The sequence below is a fragment of the Bactrocera dorsalis genome, chromosome 2 (genome assembly GCF_023373825.1).
Source record: "Bactrocera dorsalis isolate Fly_Bdor chromosome 2, ASM2337382v1, whole genome shotgun sequence".
Classification (NCBI taxonomy): Eukaryota; Metazoa; Arthropoda; class Insecta; order Diptera; family Tephritidae; genus Bactrocera; species Bactrocera dorsalis.
The window spans coordinates 14,118,585-14,144,570 of NC_064304.1; the positions used below are offsets into that span (position 1 = coordinate 14,118,585).

The 25,986-nt window shown below is 33.3% G+C and overlaps 2 protein-coding genes across 11 annotated transcripts in view; both read right to left on the minus strand.

Moving 5' to 3' along the window:
• LOC105227630 (heterogeneous nuclear ribonucleoprotein R) overlaps window positions 1-1,088 on the minus strand; it is a 148,355-nt gene extending 147,267 nt beyond the window's left edge. Inside the window, exons 1-2 of one of the 2 annotated variants that reach the window (XM_049448710.1) lie at window positions 666-1,088; window positions 488-604 (exon numbers count right to left, since the gene is read on the minus strand). In XM_049448710.1, the coding sequence (XP_049304667.1) occupies window positions 488-500 (13 nt within the window). In that variant the 5' untranslated portion in view covers window positions 501-604; window positions 666-1,088. Of the gene's footprint in view, window positions 1-487 lie in introns of both variants that reach the window. The other variant, XM_049448709.1, reaches the window with a different exon arrangement.
• Window positions 1,089-1,846: 758 nt separating this feature from the next.
• The window catches only part of LOC105227628 (putative thiamine transporter SLC35F3), a 36,712-nt gene continuing 12,572 nt past the window's right edge, over window positions 1,847-25,986 (minus strand). Inside the window, exons 2-11 of one of the 9 annotated variants that reach the window (XM_029550831.2) lie at window positions 21,573-22,134; window positions 21,070-21,517; window positions 20,831-21,009; window positions 20,616-20,744; window positions 20,306-20,495; window positions 20,151-20,240; window positions 18,771-18,900; window positions 18,207-18,276; window positions 13,566-13,595; window positions 1,847-5,505 (exon numbers count right to left, since the gene is read on the minus strand). In XM_029550831.2, the coding sequence (XP_029406691.2) occupies window positions 5,083-5,505; window positions 13,566-13,595; window positions 18,207-18,276; window positions 18,771-18,900; window positions 20,151-20,240; window positions 20,306-20,495; window positions 20,616-20,744; window positions 20,831-21,009; window positions 21,070-21,517; window positions 21,573-22,022 (2,139 nt within the window). In that variant the 5' untranslated portion in view covers window positions 22,023-22,134 and the 3' untranslated portion in view covers window positions 1,847-5,082. Of the gene's footprint in view, window positions 5,506-8,237; window positions 8,609-8,937; window positions 9,280-11,608; window positions 11,632-13,565; window positions 13,596-18,206; window positions 18,277-18,770; window positions 18,901-20,150; window positions 20,241-20,305; window positions 20,496-20,615; window positions 20,745-20,830; window positions 21,010-21,069; window positions 21,518-21,572; window positions 22,135-23,627; window positions 23,820-25,986 lie in introns of those variants that run through there. The other 8 variants (XM_029550829.2, XM_049448727.1, XM_049448726.1 and 5 more) reach the window with 8 other exon arrangements.

A 25,986-nucleotide genomic window follows, 5' to 3' on the forward strand; every position in this document is an offset into this window, starting at 1 on the left:
TTTAATTTTCAAAACTTAGCGAATGGCAGTCATCGTTTCCGCTTATGCTTACGTATGTTTTCAATACACTATACGTTTATATTATTTAAGGGTGTATGCTTACGAAAATATTTTTTAATTCGTGTCAAATATGGGGCATATACTTTATGTGTTTTTTGTGTAAATTTTGGTAATTTTAAGCGTTTTACAATCTATTCATATTCAGTTACTAATAAAAACACGTTTTATGGGCTGGAATGAAAAATAAAGTTTCGAATCATAAAAATAAAAGACTAAATTTTACACTTAAAGTTAAAACCATTTGACAAAGTGTTTTTTCCATTAAAGAAATTGTTGCTGAAGCAATCACCATTTGAAAACAAATATTGCTAAAACTTTACTTTTAGTATTCATGGTCACATAACCTCAAAATTGCATTTAATAGTTCTGAGGCAATATAAACCATAAACGTAGAATAATCTTAAAGCGATCATATAAAAACACTTACCGTACTTATTCATTTTGTTTTTCTTAAAATAAATCTCTTCCAAAGCGGTTGTCACAAATGTTGATTGTTAATTGTAGTTTTGTTCTATAAAATTAAATGCTTAAATAAAGATGTTTTCTGAAAACGTTGGTGTATGTAGTTTAGTTAAAGTTCTCGTGCGCTATTTTGATTTGAATACCAATTGCTTTGCCGCCGAGGCGTAGAGGATTTGAAAAAAATATTAATAGGATTAGAGATAGTTGTAGTATTTTTAAAAGGAAAATTTGCAATTTGTTTTCTTCTTTTCGTTAAAGCTGCTCTGCTGTTAAAAAAAAAACTATTTTTTCATTGATTGTTTTGTAACAATTGTTTTAAACACAATACAGGAAAAAACGCTCAAAACAACAACACCAAAGAAACTGCACAAAAATCGTATTTCGTTTTCTCGTTCAAATCTCAAATTGGATATGCCTTCGTATTCCGCTTATATATCCATATAATTTGTTTATAAATTTGGCGAAATTTTGATTTATAATATGTGTATTTTTTTTAATATTTTTAAAGCGTTTTTGAATTTTAATTAAAAAATTTATTTGCTTTTGAATTTATGAATATTTTTTCTCAAATGAAACGTTTTTCTCATGGTTATCTATGCTTATTATGGCATTTACAAAGGCGGTGATTTTTCCCAAAATTTCGCACAAGTGTTAATTACAATATGAAGACATTTACCTGTGTATTAGAAATTAACGGTTACTTAATTTGAGGTTATAAAAAGTTGCGGGTGATATGAGAGACATGGTTCGAATAAGCATGATTTATTCTTTCTATTTTATTAAAATAATATGCGATGGGTTGTTTAAAATAAGTTTTTTTTTTTAAATTGATCATTAGTTTTTAATAGTTTCTGACTTTAAAATAAATAAATCGAAGAACCGGCTATTGAGGGAAGTGTAACCAATGATTAAACAGAAACATTATGGGAAAAGAATTTTTATGCCCTGAACAGGGTAATAACACAAGCAGCGGAACCAAATGAGCTCTTTGAATGGAAAGCGTTGCTGTTTGGCAAAGTATCTTCACTAGATTTGACTTGGATTGTTCTCCAATAGTACAATCTTCGTAGAAATTGCGCAGATCGGACTTCTAGAGCATATACATATGTCATACCGGCTCCCAACAACTTCTTGTATGGAATCTATTGTATTTGTGTGAAGCGTATTTTTAGCTTTAGTACAACAGAAGTTAATATTTCTTATATTTCTTCCTCAGCATAATCCTTTTTCTCGCCACATCGGAGACTGTAAGACATTATACCATCGCTCTCTGGTCTAACAAATCTTTTTGACTTTCTCACATGAAAAAAAAACAACATTCCACTTTCCATTTAGTTATTATTTATTTTCGACGTTATTCACTTTATATTTTTTACATATTTCTTATAACAGTATGTATTTGTTTTTGTAATTGAACAATTTTCTCACATATTTACTGCTTCGCTATTTTTAAAATGTACTCTTTAGTTATAAATACGTGTTGACAATACAAGTACAGTTAATTAACATGGAACTATACGATTACACCTCATCACTTACATACATAATTATATATAAACCCATAGGAAAAAATAAACTTTACTAATTTAACGAATATTCAAGAGTTAACAACAATATTTATATCGATATCGATTAATCGATTTTAACAACAAACAAGTTCGTATTGTCACACACATTTGTGATCAACTTTTCGTGGAAAATCATAATTGTTTTTGAAAAAAAAAATACATATCAAAGTGACCGTTATATATTATATTATAACATTTAATATTTGACTAATTATATTTTGCCTTCTATGATTTTTCACCTTCTACGAATTTGAACTCTATACCAGCTTGGGTAGGTGTACAATTAAATAAAATCAGTTCTAAAGTGGCGTATTTTTTGTATAATATTTACTATTCCCACAACTGTCTGCTACATCGTTTTGAATAATTTGAGTTACAATTGGGCACCAGATTTTGATATATACATATAGTATGCCTGTTTATAGAGATCGAACTGAAAGCTCGTAGAGACAAGTAATCGAACTTTTTTAGACAAGTGAGAGGCTTAAAACGATTTGATGAAAGCTGAAATCGAGCTGAAGTGCCACGAATCGCAATGGAATTAAGAGGTTATATACAATTAGAATTTTCAAAAATCGATTTTTTTAATTTGATTTTCTTAATGAAATGTTCAGAAAACACACTGAAAACTTCATATCGTGAATTTTATCGCAGTTACATGCAAATTTGAAAAGGCGTCTCAGAGTATTAGGAAGTGCATTCCAAACTTTAAACGCGCTTTTCTCAAAATGGTGTTTTCAAAGTCGGTGACCAAGACTACTCGAAAATGGCTAAACCGATTTGTCTTAAGTTTCTTAAGTATATTTTTTAGTATTTAATAGAAGATTTTTTCTCACCGATAAATATTTTTTTATAAACACTTTAAGGCCGAAATTTTGGTAAAAAGTCGATTTTATTTTTTGAGAAAACGCCATTTTGTAAAAAAAATTTATTTCGTTTATTCCTTCGAATAATTACTAGATTTAACATTACTTTAACGAAATCTCTTTGGTTTTTTTAATTTAAGTGAACCCAGTTCAGAGATATAGTGGTCAACGCAAAACGTCTTTTTTGAGATGAGCTTCTGGAGATCAGCTGTAATGCCTTTCCAAATAAATATTTTTACAATACTAAGTCTTTTCTCAGAAATAATTTTGGAAAATCGGTACTTTTCGGCTTTCTAACTGTATATAACCTCTTACAGAACTTTGCGTAGAATCGATAATTATGTACAATTGAAAGAAATATCTCGCCTTTTTTCCAGGCCCTCCAAAATAGTTGAAAAATAATAAAAAAAAATTGCTTGAAAATTACATACGGATTTAGTTGAAGGCCTTTGATCTCTAGGGATCGAACATTCTATTTCACGATAAGCCCGCAATGGATTTAAGGGCATAGTGATATTATTGCTAGCTGAGAAGCCGATTAAATAGTCAGAACACGGCATGAATGGAACAGGGGCTACACATGCCGTCTATTAAAATTCTAAAGGAATGATATGAAAACTCCAGTAGGAATGCTTATAGGCCATCATCTAATTGGCAGTTATGCCAGCAGAGTACTTTCGTACTGATGAACTTCATCAGCAGCACAGAGTGATTCAGCGAAGAGCCAATAGACAGAGAATATTAGTTCCGATTGTAACGGAATGGGCCTTCTAAATGCCTAGGTGTGTCATCAGAAATTTGATTATTGTTTCTAATAAAGTCGGATCCTATTAGATTTGAGCTCATTTCGTACGGTCGTGGGAGTTGTATCATTATATATTTATTTATTTCCAATCTTGCGTTAATTTTGGGACACCCTTTATCAGTATTTTTGCGTAAAAACATATATTTTAAGGTTTAATATCGACTATCGTTAGGTGATCGCTGTTGCGAATAGTTTTTTTTAAATTTTCGTGCCTCACTTTATATTTCTCGTCATTATATGCGCTCTCTTTGGGAGTTAGGTTTAATAATGGGTTTCAGTTAGTTCTCAGTAAAAATTTCAGTTTTTTTATATTTTTTCAACGCATAGAAATAACAACTGTGTTATAATTATATTTTTTGTTTTACTAAATATCTTATAGCCATATTTTTCATTAAAATTGTTTAAATGAATACGTTTGTCACAATTGAAACATTAGCAAGAGCTGCTAAAATTTAGTACAATGGTATATGCAAGTGTTTTAAAATTGTTTAGTAATTATAATTTATTGTTGTTTTTCTCTACGAGATTTTCAATTGAGCAGAATCAATTTTTGACTTTTTGTTTATTTGTTTTTAATGTTGTTCTTAGTTTTTTAATGCATAACTGTGGCCTCAAGGCTGTACAGCTAAGCTCTCTTTTTTGAAAAATAATTTAGAAATTTAAAAATTTTTTTTTTTAATTTTTATTTTGAAATTTTGTGAAAAACTCTTTTTTCAAAAACTAATTTAAATGTTTATTTTGAAATTTTAGGGAAATAAGTTAAAAATTTTGCAAATTTTACATAAAAATATATTTTTTCAGTTTTACCTCGTGACTTGTGGCCACAAATATGCATCTATGTACGTATGTATGTGTGTATGTGTGCACGTGCAATTTTTATTGTTGTATGTGTGTACGTTCACCTTAAAGGCGATGTCTTGTGATTAATTGCGTTATAAGTATTCATATTTAGACCGCCGCACTAATTCATCTCAAAATTTTTCTATGCGCTCCCAAGTGTTTACTGATTACATGGATTACACTAAAATAATGCATTATTTTTAATAATTATTCAACATACACATTTATTAACTAATATGCATTTTTAATTTTTTGTTTTTCTCTTTGTTGTTGTTTTTTTTTTTTGCTGTTAATTGCATAAATTCTTATACTCGTATTTCGTTTTTGAAATTCAAACCTCTTTTTCGTAATTTAAATTCATTTTATTTGCTCAGCAACACTGCACAAGCGCCACCTAACCTTACTTTCTATGATTGTGTGTCAACAAGTCACGGCGCCGTCGTAGAGCCGGAACAGCAACGCTTATGCTGTGCACAGCCCCTTAATCAGTGGAAGCGTAGTAGACCACAGTCGATTTGCGACGAAAGCCCAAATTGAAGAATGACGTTTCGGATTTTTTACGCTCTCGTTCGTGCTCGCCACCGAAGTAGGGGAATAGACGACCGCCAACACCGCCGCCACCACTGCCAATCGGTGGCGCACGTGTCGTTGAGCTGCTGCTGTGGCTGTGACTGCTCGAGTGTGCGCCCGATGATGTTGAGTAGCCGGCATATTGTTGTTGGTGTGCTGGATATTGTTGTTGTTGTGTTTGCTGTTGATTGAGTAGGAATCCAGTCGGCGACATATCAGTCATCTCACACGGCCAGATGGTGACCGAAGATGGGACCTTATGTATCCCGTCCGATAATCGATAATGGTGGGATGCTGACCGGCTAACGATCCGTGGCGAGGACCTCGACCCCATCTATTTTTTTTTATTGTAGTCAAGTTTTTTTTTTATTCATGTACGTGTTGGGGAAAATAAAAGTAATTCTATTAGACTCGTGATAAAGTGAGAGATTGCAAGGTATGAGTTCTCTACTCGAATTTAGTTACATTGCTATAAAATGTATGCAGACCTTGGTGAAATTGATAGAGATTATGTAAAGGATCAATTGTTAAAGAACAAATAACTTTGATTTGACAAATAGTTTTGATTTTATTTTGGGAACGTGAAGCGTTTTTAGTTAGTTCTTTCGATTGTGGACGAATTTTGCTGAGCTGGCGAAACCGGTAGCCAAGAGAATATTGACGATCAGCAAGGTTTTGGTATGTATTTGGCGAGATTGACAAGAACTGTTCTACTATAAGCAGTTTCCCCACGGCTAAACCCTTAGTTCGAACCTGTACTGTTAACGTTTGGACCGTCTGAAGAAAGGAATCGGCCAGCTATGGTCAATAGGAGAAGAATTGTGTTGCATCAGGACAATGCTAGGCTAGACACATTGTATAGTAGTGATAGTTACTCACCAGAAGCTTCGAGAGCTTTCTTGGGAATTCTTATGCATGCTATTTAAGTTCGTAGCAGACACCAAGTGGTTACTACCTGTCCTTGCCTATGGCGAATGAATTTTCCGGTGAAAAATTGCCTCAAAGAAAACTTGTGAAAATCGACTGTGAAAGATTTTTGCCAATAGGACGTAGATTTCTGTCAGCGAGGCTATATTAATTTCAAATCGCACGTATTTGATCTAAATGAGTTATGTATTTCTTTTCACTAGACTGATTATGAACTTCGAAAAAAGTTTCTGATTGCTCTGAAACTACTGCATGGAGCCTAATAGCAGATGAGCTCCTTGAGTTGTTCACGTACACTGGTATTGAAAGCCAGGGTTACACCGAGGCATTGGAGCAAAACTTTTCCAAGCATTTTTCAAGCAGAAGCCTTTCCTATAAGTCAGTGTGCAGAAATCAATCTCCAACGGAACTATCGCAACCAGCGTATCGCTATAGTCAAGCTGCACTAAAAGCGATCTCAGCTAATGAACTCAAATCGCTATTAGTGGAGCAGTGTATGGGAAGACTGAACCGCCTATCAGTTTGGAACCGTGTACACCTGATCTGGATACCGAGGCACAAAGGAATATCCGGTAATGAGCTGGCAGCTTCCAGTATGACGGGACCAGAACCATGCGTGGCAGTATGGTCATCCACCATAAAGGAGTTGCGAGAGTGAGAACGTGACTGGCAGTAGGTGACAGGAATGCGTCACGTCAAATTGCTATTAAGAGGTAACAAGTTTGCAAGGTTTAGGGATATGATCAACCTCCCTCGAAACAAATTCCGTCACCTTGTCACGATTTACACTGAGACACTTGTCCAAGATGGGCATAGCTTTTTATGCAAATTGCTGGCTTTTCGACATGGAAGGGGATACTGCAGAACACCTTATTCTAGATTGCCCAGCAATTTGTAGGAGGCCTTTGGATCTATCTACGTGGACAGAGATCACTTCACCTCCATCGCGTCCAGCAAGCTCCTGCAATTTGTCAGAGTGCTGAACCTTTCTGACCATGTGTGATATAAGAGAGGGCACAATACACCATAGGTTGCAGTGCAAAACCTCAATTATTTTCTATCTATCTATTACCTCACCTATTCACCTCAATGTCTTCATTTTTTTAAAAGATGTAGACAAAATTTGCGTCGTTTTTTTCACTTGTTAAGACAGAAATTTAAAGGAATTGTTTGGACTCATAAATCTGTCACCCCATTGTGTCCTTATGCTTAACTTTATTTTAGCATTTTTCGAATCAATTTCAACAAGGTGTACATTTTCTCTAATGTTTTCAATGCAAGTTAGGGCGAGTTTGCATAATTTTAGAACACAAAACTTTTGTTTCAATAAATTTTCAAAGTAAACGGAAAATTGCGGGGGTAAATTTTACCCCCTCTCTGTATTTTTCACCACACTAAAATGCTATGCAAACTCACCCTAATAAAATCTATGTGAATTATTTTTAATTAGCTAAAAATGTGATTTTATTTCAAATATTTTACGTACACATACTTATGTATGATCTTTTCGCACAATATACATATGTATTATAGTTACATATATGTATGTATGCTATATGCATCTAGTTATTAGAATTTTTACTGATTTACTGATGAGAAATCGAAGTTCTAACAAAAATGTATAAAATCGTAATGGAATCACAAGTAAAAAGTATAATTAAAGGAATAAGAAGAAAACAGCTTCGTACAGCGTGGATAGAGAGGCGGAGTGAGAGAGATAGAGAGTGTGAGGCAGACATTTTATTTATATAATAAGGTATGCAAAAGGACTGCGTAAGCCAAAGAAAAACGCAAAGGAGTTACAAGATATGCATTACGATATACGGTGTAACGACAAAGCGCCAAAAAGCCTGCCGAGAAAGTGAGGTTATAATATTTTACAACGGCTACGAGTAGAAAATTTACAAAAATTTAACTAGAAATATATGTGTTTGAGCTGAACGAGTGTCTTTCCAATATTTATAAATTTACATGCACTTATATTGTTTATTATTTTTTTTTAATTTTATTACTTTTCAATAATTACTATAAAATGGTAAGATTAAAATTTTTATGCAGCAAATATATAGAGTTAGCACTAGAAAAGCGGTGTATTTGGCAGGCGTGAGAAATGCGAAAATTTTAACAATTTTCTTTACCTTCTATTTATTTACAAATAAACGATAAGTGAGTGAAAGTAATTATATAGAAGAAGTAGAAGAAGAAGAAGCGGCCAATTCGAGAGACGTGCAACCAGAGTAGTTGTGGTAAGTACTTGCAATGAATTAAGCGCGCATTTAAAGCGAGACAGAGAGTGAGTGGCAGAGAGCGCGACTCGCAAAACGTTGTACTGTTAGTATCGTGTGGTGAGTAGTGATCGTTTGTGTTTGTTACTTAGTTACGTTAACGGTATTTTACTGCTTTAAGATTTTCGTTAGCATTTTGAATTATTTTACTCGGCAAAGGCGTTAAAATTGACCGTATAATACTTTTGACTCAAGTTGCAATCGTACGCGTGTATTTGGTGGTATCTGTGAATTACGAAGTAGAAAAAAAATCAAATATCTCGCCAAAAACGTACAAATATTTTGCAAAAATAGAAGTAAATTATGTAATAAAGAAAAGTGAATTATAAAAAATTATTTATGTAAACGCAATCCCAGCATTACCCAGCAGCAAATCAGAGTTTTTTTTGTGCTTTTTTTCAAAAAAAAAAAAAAAACAAATAATTTTTTTAAATTATTTTTAATTTTTTTTTTATTAAAAAACTAAATTTTTTCGATGTTTTCGAACGATTTTGACACTTCTACGTTGCTTAAGCGGCGTTCGACAGCTTGTGTGCCGACACTTATCTACTTACCAAAGCGGCTGGCAGCGGCTACGTTTACGTTAACCACATTTACGTTACGTTTGTTTGCGCTTCAATGTTTACAACCGTTACAATATAAATCATTTCATATAACCATCATTGATTCTCGTTTTTGTAAATGTTATACACTTATATGCTCTTGTACAGTGAGGTGAGTTTTTTTAGGTTAACGCTTGGTGAATTCTGTGCAATTATGCTGTGCGCTCATTTGACATTTATGTTTTGACATTATTTGACGTTTAAGAATTGACATATGAATTTGTGCGTAGCGTGAACGCCTATCTTGTGGTGGGCGATGCGACCACAACATCTCTTCTACAAAACGCTGGGCGACTGCAGTTACGTTGCGTGTTTTACGGTTACGTCAATGCGTGATTTAGTTTGTTATTGCATTTGCATATTTATTTTTTTTAAAGCATTTTAGGCGATTTTACCAATTTATATAAAATGTACATAGTTGAGAGAAAAATTTTGAAAAGGAAAATGAGAGAGTAAAATTTGAGTAGAAGCGACAGTGGTGTGTTATAAACTTTTTGTTAATTTTTTGTTTTGTGTAATTTGAGATACTCGTATTTTTTTATGAAATACTTTCAACATACGAACCAAAAACTTAGTGCGTGTGTTCAAAAATATATTTTTAAGCCACAAAGAGAACTCAGTATACATACTCATAAATATAATATACTTCAAATTGTAACTCTTAATTATTAAAAAATAGAACGTAATGATTGTTGAAGCAAAATATAAAAAGTATGGGATTTAGAGTGTCATTGAAGGTTTAAATCAGAGATCGTAAATGCTCATCGGAGAAAAGAAAGCGGATAGTTGCTTAAATTGGCAATATATGTGACCTGGTCTACGGAAAGGGGGCTTAGGTGTCAAAAAATCAATTTTCACTTTTTAGTTGATTCGGATGGAAGATGAGATGCTTTTTCACGTGATAGACCAACTAGTTTTCGCACGTTAGCTCCCTTTTCATAGACCAGGTCACATATGTATGTACTCATACTCATATAAGCTGAAATTCTAAACTATGCTGAGAGAGACTAACGTTTAGACAGTCTATTAATTTTATAATATAATCTAAGAACGAATATATATTCTTTTGGATAATATGTAGTTTTTAGAAAAAATAAATATACATATTTGTATATATTTTGGAAGTTTTAAGTTTACTTAACGAATCACATTCGGTCCGTTTTCTCATCATTTACATATGTAAGTATGTCCTGCTGATTAGTCACCTTTCATCAGTGAATTCAATAGAGAACATACTGTTAATTTGAATAATTGTCAGTATGCCCACTCTCTAATGAAAGTCAGACACATTAAATTTAGGTAATTATAAAGTGAGCAATTTACGAGGTCTGATTCAAATTGTCACAAAGTTTAGTTTCCATTATTGGGTATATATTTAACTGCAAATTTTAGTATATACACTTAATGCATGCAAAATTTAATTATAAGCTTTTTTATGATCAACTAATTTTACAGTAGATGAAGAAATCTGCTAATATATCGACTAATTCCTGAAGAAGGTTGCTGCTCCTTACAACTGTACATACTTTGCTAGTAAAATTGCGGATAAACCTAAGTAAATATTAATCGTTATGAACAGAGCTCTTTTACAAGTCAGTCTATATAACTGCTAAACTCTAAAAATATTAACACGAAGGTTGCCTTATATATTTCGGGCTTAGAGAAAAAAAACAAATACTAATCATGGAAAACGTTTTATTGTTTTTTAAAATATTCTATATTAACATCTATATATAGATCTAAGACTGATTCATTCGGTGGTCGGCTTTCGAGATTTCTTGAAGGACAATTTCCATTTTCATCTCTGCGCGCTGGACATGGTCTATTTGAATATTATCCAGCAATGAATGCTGGGTCACGCGTGATCTGTCAAAAAAAAGGTATTGGAAAAAGTGCCCCTAATTGTATCACCCGTTACATATATTATATATTTATCCACTTTGCTAGCCTGTTTCTTTCTTACTTCACTACTTTTTTACTTTTATCCTAAACGTTCTATGTTGTTATTTACGATATGCTCTTCTTCTTGACACCATCGGTATTTGTAAAGAAAGCTAGTGAGTTCTCCTATTAGTCCTTCATTGATCGAAAAAATTCTAAAGCTTATTTCATTGTATTTGTTACGAAGTTTTGCACACTTTACTTTATAAGATAAGACCTTTTGTGACATCACCTACAAGTAAAATACTGGTGTGTGCAGAGGAAACTGATTGGGTTTTGTCTCTCTCGAAAATTGTGTTATAATAAAATCTGAGAGATATGTATATCGAAACGTATAAGCTTCAAAATAAATTTGATTTTTGCCAAAGAACAGTTAAGTGAAATCCGCAAAAAACTTCAAAGCTACGTAAAGAATGTTAATTATTCGAACTATTAAATTATCGGGTGATTTTTTTTCGCAAAACATAAAATGAAGCCATAATGTGTTTGATCTTGAACAGTGATTGAGCTCAGCTAAGTAGAAAGCAAGTTTCACGCAAACATATGTACATAAATAGGTTAAACTAAAGCTATTGCAGACTTTGCTGAAATGCATAATTTTTATATAGAAAAATGCTTTTAAATATTTATTGAGAAAAAAACGGTGAAAGTTAATCGCAATAAAAGTTATGAAGGTTTGTACCAGGATAATAGTTTGTATATCTGCTGATCCGCATTAAATATAACGATTTTTGTTTGGATTTGATTTGATTACAGGTATACATTTAGATATGCATATGATTGATTTATGTAGGTAAACGAGTACGAGTATATGAAAAAAAGTAGAGAAAAAACACACAGTCAAAAAACATTAACTCGTTCATCAATACAATATCAATTTGTGGTATGTGTGTATGTATAAAGGAAGTAGAGCAAAACACACATTTCAAAAACATTTTGCAATATTCATAGTTTGTATGTATGTATGTATAAGTATAAGCAGTTACGTATTACATTATGTGTTGTGGGTGAGTTATCTGGTATATTTCGGTTAGTATTTAAATGTATATAATTTTTAATGGAATTGGATTTAAACATTTATGTATGAATTATATTGGTTATTCCAAGGCAGTTATTTATACAAATTCGTACGCAAAAATTACAATAACAACAATGACACTCTCACAATTAAACGCTGGGTTAGAACTTAATATTGAAATTGAATTTAATGCAAATAGAGTATACAGTTAGGAAGAAATGCAAATTAGATGAGAAGTAACGTGTAACCAATGGAGAGCGAGAAGGGAAATTAAAATAGAAATATTAAAAAAAAGGAATTAAAAAATTTATAAAAATATATGTACAATGTAAAAATAATAATTATGCTTGCTAATTAAGTATGTGGTAAAAAATTAATTCTTTCAGTGAATTTTGGAAAAATCAAAAAAATTGAAATTTAGAAAACTGATATAGTAAAATTCCTTTCGAAAGCAAGTATGGCAACAAAAACAAAAAAATTACTTCACAGTTAATAATAAATAGTTAAAAAAATATTAAAATATTTAACAAAAAAATATATAAAAACATTTAAAACAAAATAAAAAAATAAATTTATAAAATTAAAAAATATATGTAAGATATTTAAATAACAACAATTAGTTAAAAAAATAAAAAAAATGTTAAAAACTTTAACAAAATAAAAACTACAAACAAAATAGTTAAAAGTAAAAAAAAAATAATTAAATAATTAAAACTAATTAAATTAAAAAGTAAAAAAAAAATAATTATTATAATTAATTATTAAATTTAAAATACATATAATTGTATATATGTATGTGTTTTAATTTTAATAATTAATTATAATAAATAAATATAAATTTAATAATTAATTATTATAATTATTTTTTTTTACTTTTAAATATATTAATATAACAACAAATAGTTAAAAAAAAATATTAAAAAATTTAACAAAAGAAGATTTAAGAAAATGAAAATTACAAAATAGAAAGAAAATAAGAAATAAATAAAAAATAATAATACAATGAAAAAACACATATGTAGGATATTAAACTTACAACAAAAATATTTATCAAAAAAATTTCACAAAAAACTAAAAATTACAAAAAAAATATTTATAAGAAATAAAAAAAAAAAATAGAAATAAAAAAATATATCTGCAATATTAAAATAATAATTGTGCTAGCTATTTAAACCTGTAGTAAAAATATTGAATTTTTTAAAGAAATTTTTAATGAAAATTAATCAAAAATTGTTTATTTAAAAATCCGAAATCTGAAAGAAGTAAAATTGTTAAAACCAAAAGCAAATTGAAATAATCACTAAATAATTGAAAACAAAGAAATTTATATATATTACAAATATTCTTAAAATTAAAAAGACAAAAATAAAAACACAAAACAAAAATAAAACTACAAAAAAATTTATTTAATTACAAAACATCATTAAACTTCCGTTTTTCCCTAATTTCAAACTAAGAAATACTCAAATTCATGTGTTTTTGTTGGCTTTGTTTTATGAGTTTAAAAATATATATTGTAGTTGCATCAAATTGTTTGTTGTAATTATTTATTAATTTATTTTTGTTTTTGTTTTGGCAAAAATAGAAAAGTGAAAATGAAAGCATTACAAACAAAACTCACCTCGCGTTGTGACCCAACAAGATGATATTTCTGCAAATACAATGGAAATATCGATACCGTTTTATACGAGTAATGAGAGGATAACACGAATATAGATAGTTTAAGACATAAAAAATGAAATGTTTTCAAAAATGTTTAATAATAAAAAATCATAAGATAGCTTTACATAGGATTTAATTTATTTTAATTAAATTGTGTGTGTGTTTTTTTAATGTAAAAGTGGTGATTTTTTACAATTTTATTTTAACAATATTTTTTAGATAAAAATATACATGCATAATTTTAATTATATTATTAAAATAGGTAATTAAAAATAAGTTGTTAGCATTTTTGTAATGTAGTTCAAAAATATAATTATTATCAATCGAATAAAAAAAAATAGTTGTCGAATATTAAATATTAAGGCATACATTTAGGAGCGGCGTATATTTTGCTAACTGACCAACATCTTAGCTGTCTCGTATTTATTTGCTTAAACTGCGCTGAACGGACATTAATTATGTTATGAGGGCTCAGATATCTGACAAAAAACTGATAAAAGGGCGCTAACAGACAAATTTTTTAGAAATTCTCTAATGGTTATAAAAGAGTGTATCTTTATACTGGCAAGGCGGTGTAAAAAGACACTAAGTTTTGTTAGAATAAAGTTCTTAGATTGGTCAGGTTAGAGAAATGCTGTAACTATCGTGTTGAAATTACTTCTTAGCCCACAATTTTACTTTTTTTTTAGTTTAAGTTATAACTAAGCCCTATTTTTTCAGGTTTCTTATGTTGTAGAGACTTTCATACAAACAATTTATACAACTTTCTCAACTAAAAGTTGTTTTTTGTTGATGAACTAAGCAAAGTCATAGAATTTCACTCAAATGTAAATAATTTCCAATATTTTTTTTTAATATCTGTTTATTTCGATCTTTTTTGCGTATCATTCTGCTTTTCGGAGTTTAAAAATTTAATTTTCTTCTAACTCGTATTTTCTTAATTTATAAAACTATTTTCTTTTTTATTTTTTTACACTTGACTGACTTGCTTAAAAAACCTAAAAATATAAAAATCATTTAAAATACTTTTATATATTTTAAAATAAATATTTGTAGGATTTATTTTATATTAATTTTTATTTTGATTTTCTTACATAAATAATTCTTTTTACTAAATATATAATAAATTATAATATTTTTTTTTGTGTTTTGAGAAATAATAAATGTAAATAAAAAACATTATTTTGTTAGTAAATAGAATAAATTTCAAAATCGCTTTCAGCTGCATGCGTTTCTTCAACACTTTGGATGGTGCTTCTGAAAAATGCCGCAAAGCAATTGGTGCAATTAACAACTCAATTCCATACCGAAAATTTTTGTATAATTTTGTGTGGGTGTGTCTTCAATGCAAAGCTTGATTTAATAGTGTTATAATTTAATAATTTAATACTATAAAATTTACTTCAAATGCTTAGAGTAGCTGAGAGTTTGAAGGCAATTCTGGTATTTACATTGTTACTTATAAATTAATAAATATAATTACTTATTGAAAAATTAGTAATAATATAATTATTTTATTTTATTAATGTCTTTTAACTAAAAAATTAATTATGAATGCATGAAAATTAAATTCGAAATTGAAACATAAGCTAAATAAGATTCTTAAATAATAAGAAAAACAAAAAATATTCAACAAAAAATATTTAACAAAAAATCAAAGAAATACTTAAATTCGCGCTGACCGTGAACTAGCCAATACGACATCAAAGTACGGTAGCTCATGAAACACATTCTAAATATCTCTAGCGGAACTTTTCGGAAAGACAATTTTTGATAAAGTTAAACGCTTCTATTTACTGTTCTCAGAACAGTTGAATGCTTATTCTTAGAAGTCTTACAGCAAGAAAATATGATATAGGAACTGATAGACCATGCGTATTGAGTCAGAACTTTGACTTAGTCGAGCGCTAACATTATATGTACCTTTCTAGGAAAGTTCTGCATTGGCTGAATTTTGAACCCTAGACTTAACTTTGTACTTCTTTTACTTCTAATTGAGCATTTTTTGAAAAACCTCCAGTTAATGTAATAGCTATTTGGCTCTGAGCAAAGTATCACCAAAATGTGGTTACTGAATCACTTTCACTTTCTTAACAATTATTCGCACAAGAGATCATTTGGTATAGATCGATCATATATGTTAACAAAGTCGTTATTGGAACTCTTCTTTTGCAAATAATCTGCTAAAGGCAAAACGATAATTTTTTTCTGCTTTCAAAATAAATTAATTTCAGGTATGGCATATCATATTGATATGTAAATTTTTTAGATTGTTTATATGGAAATAATGTTTAACTCGGTGGTATCGAAACAAAAGTATTCCTCCCGAAGGTTGTGCGCTATGTTTGGGACCCGCTACGTAAAAAACACGCCAATGAAAAATAGACAACAGCCTCGTATGAGAAGTAAAGTCCGCTTTCCACGAATAAAGACCAACAAGTCACTCATCATCCCCGCATTCTATGGAACGTATGAGATATACGACGTCATTGATAAACTAGTTCAACGAATTAAGATACAGTGGCTACGCTGGCTAGGTCATGTCGTTCGAATGGATGAAAACACTGAAGCTCTAAGAGTATACGACGCATTGCCTACCGGTGGAAGCAGAGGAATAGGAAGATCTCCACTCCGATGGAAAGATCGGGTGGATCCAATTAGCGCCAAACATTAAAAAGGAAGAACGATTGAAGCGCTGTTGTCGACTATAACCGCGTAAGCGGTGTCTACGCCAATAAAGGAGAAAATTCTGTGACAAAATAATTATGTTTATAGACTTCACAGACAATATTGAAAATGTCATGGTATTTCCGGAGCGTTTAGATACCCTAGTTAATAGTTTTGTTTGTTGTATTAAACTTCTGCTTGTCTGCACTGGAGTTTTCGAAATATTTTTCATTAAAACAGACGTTCTAGTATAAAGTTCCTAAAATTTATTTAAGTTATTGAGAAAATAAACTCGGTCTTTTGTAGTAGAGTGCAAATTAACTTCCTGTGACTCCTGTATAACTTGATAAATATAAAGCAAAAGCAATTGAAGTAAATATGAAAATATAAAAAAATACAAACTGAATATATAAAAAAATGATAATAGTAAAAAAATCTCTAAAAAATTGTTCGATTTCTTTACCAAGTTTTAAAAACTTAATTTTTTAATAAAAAAGGAAATTTAGTATAAAAATGAATAATATGTGGATTTACATGTGGCTCGTGTCTTTACTGTACAAATCTCAAAATTATTGGAAAGGCTTATCAACAAGCAAATATGTTTGTATGTACTTGTATATATATTTACAATACTAAATGCAGGTTAGTTACAGTAAACTCTCAATATATGTATATATAGCGCCTGGATAAAGATACGGGGTGAGCAAACTCTAGTTTTCTTTGTGGTTTTCCAAAAAAAATATATTACAAACCAATCAGTTATTAGCCACAACAACGATTAAGCTGATATATATGTATGTATATGGCGAATATTAACTGTAAATTGTCGTGTACAAGAGTATTCAAATATCAATATACAAATGAACGGGTGATGTTGTTTGGTTGGTTGGTGTTGGGCAGTCCATAAACACTGGCAAATCTTTACGAAAAATGCACAAAAAGCCATAAAGCCGGATAGTAAGACAGAGGCGAAAGGAAAACACAACAGACGCGCCTCCAAAGCCATATTTTATATGTATGTGAAGACATTTGTATATGTATTTGTTATTGCTTTGTGTTGTTTTGTTTTTGTAAACGCCCACGAAAGGCTTGTTGGCGGTGGGCAACATTGATATATCATTATTGAAGTATTATATGCCTAACTGATATAATAACTGTATATTTGGCTGTATATTATGTACATATTAGTAGCTTGTTTGTGTTTACTTTTGGGATTGTTGTTAGTATATAGAGTAGTGGTTAAGAACAGTATATTATTTGATAGTTTATATATAGTATATAGTAGTTAGAGCAGGTTGAGAGTAGTAGTAGTGGTAGTAGGAGTAGTTGTGGTAGTGGTAGCAGAAACACATAGTAGTTGTAGTTGTAGTGGTAGGCAACCAAAGTTGGTAAAAAGAAACGCAAAACGCACTTCAGCTCAGGAACTCAGTAAAAAGTCTCTGTTAGCGCTAATTGCAACAAAAAAATTGTGTTGTAACTTTACGCTGTTACAAAGTTTTGAAAAAAAAAACATTTAGCTCTAAATAGCTGATTCTCAGAGAGATTATTTGTTTTTACAAAGCAGCGCTAGTGAAAATGAACATTTGTAAGTCTATGGCATACTATAACTGTATAAACGAATGCAAAGTAGCTGTTAAAGGCTATTTACAGTGCAACACCCTTCTATAAGGGATTTCGAAAGTGTTTTCAAACTTCAAAAAACATTTAAACAGTTATGCACTTGTATTTCAACATTCTAAAATGTTGCCAGCAAACGCATTCGCTAGTCTTTTCCATTAAATAGTTGGTTACAGAAGCACAAGGCTAACTTCGCAGCTATAAAAAAACGGTACTCTAGAAAAAAAATTTCCAAATTTTCTAGAATATATATAAGTAACTTGATTCGATAATTTGTTTTTTGGGTAGTTTTATAATATTTTTTGTGTTCGCCTACCGCATGGGGATAATGAATTTCAGCTAATTCACAACAACATTGGTAACGCAGTATAGCACGACCACTCTTTCTGAAATATTACGGGCATAAGAACATGAGAAAATTAAAATGTATTAATTTCAATTTTTTATTTTTTTGTTTTTTTTTTGTAAAAAAAACGTAATAAATTGAAATTTTATGCATAAGTATTTTGTATAAAAAAAATATTTTCAATGCTTACAAAGTATATATATGCATGGGTTGTATTAAAAACGGGTTAAAACTTTTTATTAGCATTAAATATTTAAAAAATTAATTAATTTAAAAAAAAGCATTTTCTTACTAAAAATATTTGTATTTAAAATTTTTTTTTAATGAAATTTAAATGTTTTTATTTTATTTAATTCCCAACTGCTATTTAGCTTAGTTATGAAAGTGTGTAATCAAAGTATTTAATCAACTAATTTTAATAATAAATAATTTTTGATTTGGACGTAGACAAAAAATTAGCATACTAACACAAGCACAAATGAACTGATTCGATTTTTATTAAATTTGCCTGCAACAGTTGAAATTTGGTCTTACCTTAGCAAGCGCGTTATGTAGTCCGGCCAGTTTTCGGGGAACATTACTAGGAAAAAGCCAACCGCGATTAAAATGACACCAGCCAATTTCATGCCGGCGAATGTGGCGCCGTACAGTACAACGTCCAGAGCTGGGGAAGATACAAAATATATAAGAAACTTTGAATTTAAGGTCTTAAAAAGAATAGAAAAAATAAATGTTATAAACAATATTACAGTAAATGAGGGTTCGCTGACAATGCCCCACCTATGTGAGCTTCTCGTTCATGAAAAGCTTCTCTTACCAGCCGTTTCGAGTTGGAAACCTCAATCGAGTTGACAATATTTTGTTAAAAATAACGAACCCTTGAAGTTTTTGCTGTGAAGGTTCCCTAAGTCATATCAAAAGCTGAGAATTTTGAGTGACGCTATTAAATGGATCGAGACGAACTAAAAATTAATTCGGGAGCTTTCAGTTGGTACGCAAAGAGGTGGCTGGTATCATTCAGAGATCTAGTGTGTTAAAGATATATATTTCCTTAATCGAGCTCGAATTCTTTGGACGACTAGTTCTTTCAATTTATGATTCAAGATATTCCGTCTCAAGGGGCTGATAGCTAAGCTTTCGAATATGTAGCGCTCTAACTTTTTATCATATTAATTTCATGGCTTTCATATCTCCGATGCCATATTTTATGTTTCATCATGTGAGACGTCGGGCGTTTTTGGGACCCAGAGATTGTTTTCCTTGAATATCTATTGCTTTAAGCCAGCCTTGCAAAAGCTGAACGGTTTTGAGAGCTTATGAGGATGGCGTTCTTGGCTGCAGTAGTCTACTTTTCTTTCTATAGTTTTACGGCGGGAACATAAAAGACGTTTATGAAATTTTTTATGTTACAAAAAATCTTTTTCGGAGAGTGTGTGGCCATTTGGAAGTTCTGTAAGAGATTTTGAATAAAATTGTATCGTGCATTTGTGCTGGACTGTTTAGTCGAAGACACCGAAATACATGCTGTCGATTTCTTTGAGCAACTTTTTCTCCCATTTGGCTTCTTCCTTCTATTTGGCGCTCAGTGTATATTAGTGTACAAGGCTGAAGACTCAGACCAATCAATTTTAATAAATGACTCTCCTTTTAGTTCATCAAATGCTGTTGATCAACTTCCTACTTACGACTTTTGAGTACTCTAATGGACCTGGAACCAATAATCCACATCCCCAATAAGAAGAAAGTTTTATTGATGCTCGCTTTCAAGCTCTTTGAAAATTAACGATACGGAGGGAGTCTATGCTAACTTCTGAGTGGTCATCTTTTAATTGACCATAGAGGAACCCAACAGAGTTATATATGCCCTAACCTGTGCTCACTATTTCCCCTACATCATCCGTTCCTTTAACTTACCTCCTGAAACTGGCACTGCTGTTATCAAACCCAGCGTGACAAACATGTTATAAGTGACGGCTGCGCTGAATTGCATTAGTATGTGGAAAACTGAAATATATAATATTTAGAAATATTTAATAAATTTTTTATATTATTAGTAGAAGTGCATTTACCCAATAATAAAATACTGGCGATTAATAAAATAATCCATGGCATACGATCCGGCGGCATGCTCTCATAGCCCGTCAAATAGAGGCCCACACAGACGGGCCACAACAGCAACGCATTCAAAAAGCCGAGCGTGGTGAAAGCAAAAGCAATTTGACCAATCGGCGGATCGCCCATCACTTTGCGGAACATAACCTAAAAGCAAAGCACAAAGAGAGTGGTAAATAGCATGCGAAACATTTCCGCAATACGGACAACAAATTTATGTGAGAACTCATGAGCAATATGCAAATGACGCACGGTCGTAATACCCACCCTGAATACTGCATAACCGGCAGCGCCCAGTGTTGCCAACACAACACCGCTCAGCGTGCGACTCTCGGTAATGCCGTCCATGTAGGCCAGCAGCGCAATGCCCGTGTCGCACAGAATAACCGCAACAATCTAGAGGAGATTAAAAAGCACTTAATTGAATTTATTTCAGTAACAATTTAATGCCATGTCGCATGGCGCTCAAGGCATACACATACCCGCACGCCCACAAACTGTTCGTGTAGAATGACCCATGACAGCAAGTAAACACAAGCGACATTAGTCGCAAACAGCGCCATGGCATCGGTGGCGAAGAGTACGCGCAGGGACATGGTGTACAGATAGGTGGTCACCAGCCAAAGGATGCAGAAAGAGAGACAACGGTTGAGGAAGCGACCTGAGTGGAAGGTTGAGATGAGTAACATAGGTAAAAGTTAACTCTCCTTTGGCAGCTTACCGATAGTAAAACCTCGATCGCGGAAACCGCGCAACACATCGCCCAAGATCTCGCCTGGTTTGTCACATTTGCGCAACGACACACGTCCCAGAATGTAGATGGGAAAGAAGAAGAATGAAAAATTTGTGAAAAACCAAGCGGCGAAGAACGGCGCACGGAATACTGTCGACTCTGGCGAAATTGGCTGTGCGACATGGAACAATTTTGTAACATCCTCCACATCATCGACGCTCAAAGCGTTGTCACTTATGCCCAAAATATTTCTCGGATCATCATCATCCATATTTGTGACCAAATCCAGGTCAATGGCGCGATTTGATGTACTATCGAAATCATCTGCGGTAATGCTGGCATAGGTGCTGCGATTCAAGTAGAGGAATTTTATGCAATGCGTTGCGCCGACCCACGACGCGGTGACGAGTATGGTGACACAAACACCAAAGTACATCTGTACAGGAATGTTAGCTTCCAAGGTTCAATACTGAAATACAATTGTTACTTACCTTCCGCGCCAGTTCGGAGCAACACGACTCCTTGCATGCTTTTAAACGACGAAACCGCACTTCGGTGCCATCTGGTCCCGCCTCCAAAGTTGGTGTATCCGGTTCATTTGTACCACCACCAGCGCCACCGGGCCCCACACCGACAATACCACTTACACCACAACTACTTACGAAACTGCCGCCGCCAGCACCGAGTCCACGTCGCAAACCTGGATGTGTGCCAATCGGCGTCGACGCATCACGTGCATCCGGATGTATTGTTATAACCTCACTGGGATCCTGTTGACTCGATGATATAGAGTCTTGGTGAGCAATTTGTGGATTGCTGGCGTTGAGTGCATTACTAAACCCACCATATGGACCATTCGGAGAGTCACCGGTTACGACAACGGATGGTGTACGCACCCGTTTCGGGTTGAAAATGGCGGGTATCTCTCCGTCACGGGTCATGCTATCGATGATTCGTTGTGCACTCACAATGATAACGATACATTATTTTTTGGCTATGGGTTAGGAGTTGAGCGGCTGTTAGTTAGTTGATGAATTGACGTCACGGAGACAGCTGAAAATGAAGCAGGGCCAAAATAAATAAGAGATTATGGGATACTTTTTAAAATTGTTTTTTTTTTTTCTATTTTTTCAGAGTTCTAAATATAACTTACACCTGCAATGCAGGTTATTCAGTGGCTCTTATTGTGCCCAACCGTCAACCCTATGAAAATTTCAAGATTCTTATATATATATGTACATATAAACTTTTTGTAGCGAACTATCTCTCCAATTATTGGCTCATATGAAGGAACACACATACCACCATATTACGAAACCCTGATTAGATTATATTAGAATAGATAAGTAAATGAGGATTGCACCAAGACCCTAGGAGTCTATTGTGCCTTCTCCTAAGTCCCAACGTCTCAACTAGCACCACAAATTGATAAATTCCAATATACTTCTAGGTGCTTTTAAAGCGATGTGATCCCTATTTGGAAGCATGGATCCAATGGTCTTTATTCTGTGCCTATAGGCTGCTCTGCAGTCAATTCGCAGATGTTCTGGTGTTTCGAAGAAGCTAAGCCCATATTAAACAAGTGCTTCTTGAGCTTACAATGGCTAGTGTAGAAGGCGATAAGTATTCTGAGTTTTCCTTTGTGAGGGAGTTGTTGCCAATGCTTCTGTTGGAGAATGCTGCTGAGCGGGTAAGCTCATCAGCCAGTTCGTTCCCGGCTATACCTTTGTGACCGGGCGCCCAAATAAGGTGCACTTGGTTACGATCTGATAGACTTTTCAGTCGTTCTATACACTCCTGCATAAATAGTGATTTGATCTTGTACGCACAGATTGAGCGCCACTTGACGCCAAGACCTCTGCTTGGAATGTGCTCAGAAAACTACCCATAGGTTCGGATAGTTTTGTGCGTGGCCCTGCGACCCCTGCGTTAATATCCTTCGACGTTTTCGAGCCTTCGGTGTACCACTTGATTGTACTATCCCTTAGCAGGAGTTCGAGAGCGGAATCGTCCCATTACGCCCTGATAGAAACAGTAAATATTGCTGGTTTCACAGTTTAAAAACAAACGTAGATCCCGAGCTCCTTAGCTGTAATAACTCTTCCAACTTATCACACTCTTTTCGGCTTGTAGACCTTAAATTCAAGGAGACAAGAGACCGAAATCCAAGAAATCCTCCAATGAGTTTTGTAAAACGAAGTCCAAATGTAGTGTATACAATTAGGCTGCATACTAAACCTCAACTCTCTTATCACAGTCAAGCATCTGGAGGTCTTACGTGTCGAAATTAATTAAAAGAAACTTAACCTCACCATCGTCAATCGTCAAGTGTTTCGTGCGTGCACGAGTGAACGTGAGCAGCACACATGCGTGCAGTGTTGGCAGTAATTCAGCGAAGCGCCAAATAGCGAACGTGCAAATGACGCTATAATTTATTCGCATTAAGATTAGGCGAAGGTTCAAGTTCCAGCTGTACCGTTATAAATATACACATATACACACCTACACATATACGCAAGCACTAAAAAAGCCTTAGCCACACTAACCGTAATCAGCGCCATGTTTGAGTAACGGTCACAGACCATGCACACTTTGGCTTCCCAGCGATCAACTTGTTGTCCAGATTACCGAATTGTTCCGAGCGAAAAGTGAAATAAAGGAATAAGAAAAACGCGTTTTAACTGACTAAATAAAAATCCGTTAAGTGTTGCACGTCGAAGCGAAGAAACGGCTAACTGTCAACTGTCAACTTAGAGGCACTTTTTTGACAAATAAGCGTAGAAACCGCTATTATGTGACTCGCACGTGTTAATATTATATGTGTGTAAGTGTATGTGTGAAAGAGATGCAATGCGTTGAGTGCTCCGAAGGCTTAAAGAGAGGCCGAGGTTGAATTGAGGTCTACGCGACACAACCTTCAACAGTGTCAAGTGCAACGACAACACAAACACACATACAGACGCTACTGCTCAACGTCATTACAAATTTACACTCCCACATACACATACACACTCACTCTGACAAGCATCGTGTCGCATTATTATGCGATTTGGTTGCTTGGTCTAATGAGCGTTGTAACAAAGCAATTTCGAAGCTCTGTGGCTCTTTGTTGGTCCATGATCTGTGTGTTTGTTGTGAATTTTCGTCAACAGCTCATTCGGTGAAGGTCACCGGAGGCAATGTCAGCCTAATAATGTCGTAATTTACACATTTATGATGAGAAATGTTCTGTTTGCATGTTGCTGCTTCAAATTTGCATATGTCACGTGACCTCCTCCGCTCACAAACAAACTTATATGCATATATATAGTATATAACTGTGCGTGATTGTAGTGGTGTTTCCTGCAGCTGAGCATTTTCGGCGCAAAACTCGTTCCAAAACACCTGCCAAGGCTGTGTTGGCTTAACTGTTATTATTATAATATCCTTACACTCTTCGTTTCGTCGTTTCGCATTGGCATTTGCATTTTTTATGCGCTCACAAGTGTTTGGTTCACGCAATTTCAGCAGCTTAAATTAAAATAAACCAAAGTTGTGTGGTTTAATAGCGATTGGCAGCTGGCATGGCAGAGAAGTACTGGGTCATTCTATTGCGATGAGCCGATGTGGTGAGAAGGCGTCTTATTAATTCATGAATTAGTCAATGAAATTACGGATGACAAGTTAGAAGTGTAAATGACACAACCTGTTTTTAATCAATTATTAATTTGAGCAAGATGATGTGGCACCTAAGTATTGAGTGTTTATTCTATGGAGAAAATAATTGCGATCACTAAAACGTCAAAGAAACTAATATATGGAATACCGAAAAGTTCGTTGTGATAGAAGTGAAAGCAGTTGCATTAGTACCGCTGCCAAAAACTCAGGCTTAATTTTATCTTAAAACTTTATTGGATCTTGAGTCAGCGCCCATTAAATATGTAGGCGAATATAAATATAGCAAAAAGCTTACATTCTTCTCATATATTGAAACTGTTACATTACCTTATTTTATTATTTTTTATCGAGATCATCTGTAATTAGGTCTTTTCAGAGCGAACAAAGATATGATAACCTTCTTATATCCGACATCAGTGGTTTGAGATTTCGAGCCGATAGATAATGAAACACGAAGTTCAGTACTATTGAATTGCAGAACGCCGTTTAAATAAATTCCCATAAAATTATCTTCTGGGATTCTCTTAAATATAAGAAATCTATGCAAAGTAAAGGATTTGTTGTATTAAATACGTAACAACGCTCCTTACGTCAAATGTTTTTCAAATGAGAGTTAGAAGTACCTTAGATAATCGACTGTTCCAAAGTTACTTTGGCAAGTTAATGGCTGGTTTTTACGTTCTGAGGTCTTATTCCGATCAAAGCATAACTGAAATTTTACGTGAACAATGAGCGATGATAACATCATATTTGATGAATTGAGTGTATAGTCAAAACTCATAGTTATCTTTTGAATATATATAAGAAAAATGTGCCGATGATTCCACCAGACCAAAATCTGCACCATACAGCACGAATGCTGGGTGCATTGGCTTCTCGACGATTACGTGCGGGTTTTCTGTGCCCCAAATGCGACAATTCTGCTTATTAACGTAACCATCGATGAGGAAATGAGCCTCGTCCAAAAAGATGATTTTTCGGTAAAATTTACCATCCTCGATCAAACGATCTTCTGCCCAACCTGCGAACTGTAGAATAGTGAATAGCGCCCCATTTTCTAAATGTTAGACTTTTTACTGAATATCTGTCACTTTCCGAATCATATTTGACGTTTCCAATGTCGAAATTTAAAACGTTAGATGGCCCGCCCGTTATATTTGATATCCCATTCAGCGCTGATAAGTATTTTCGTGAGACTAAACTCGACAAGCCAGCGATTTGCTCTCATGCGTGAACATATACGAGAGA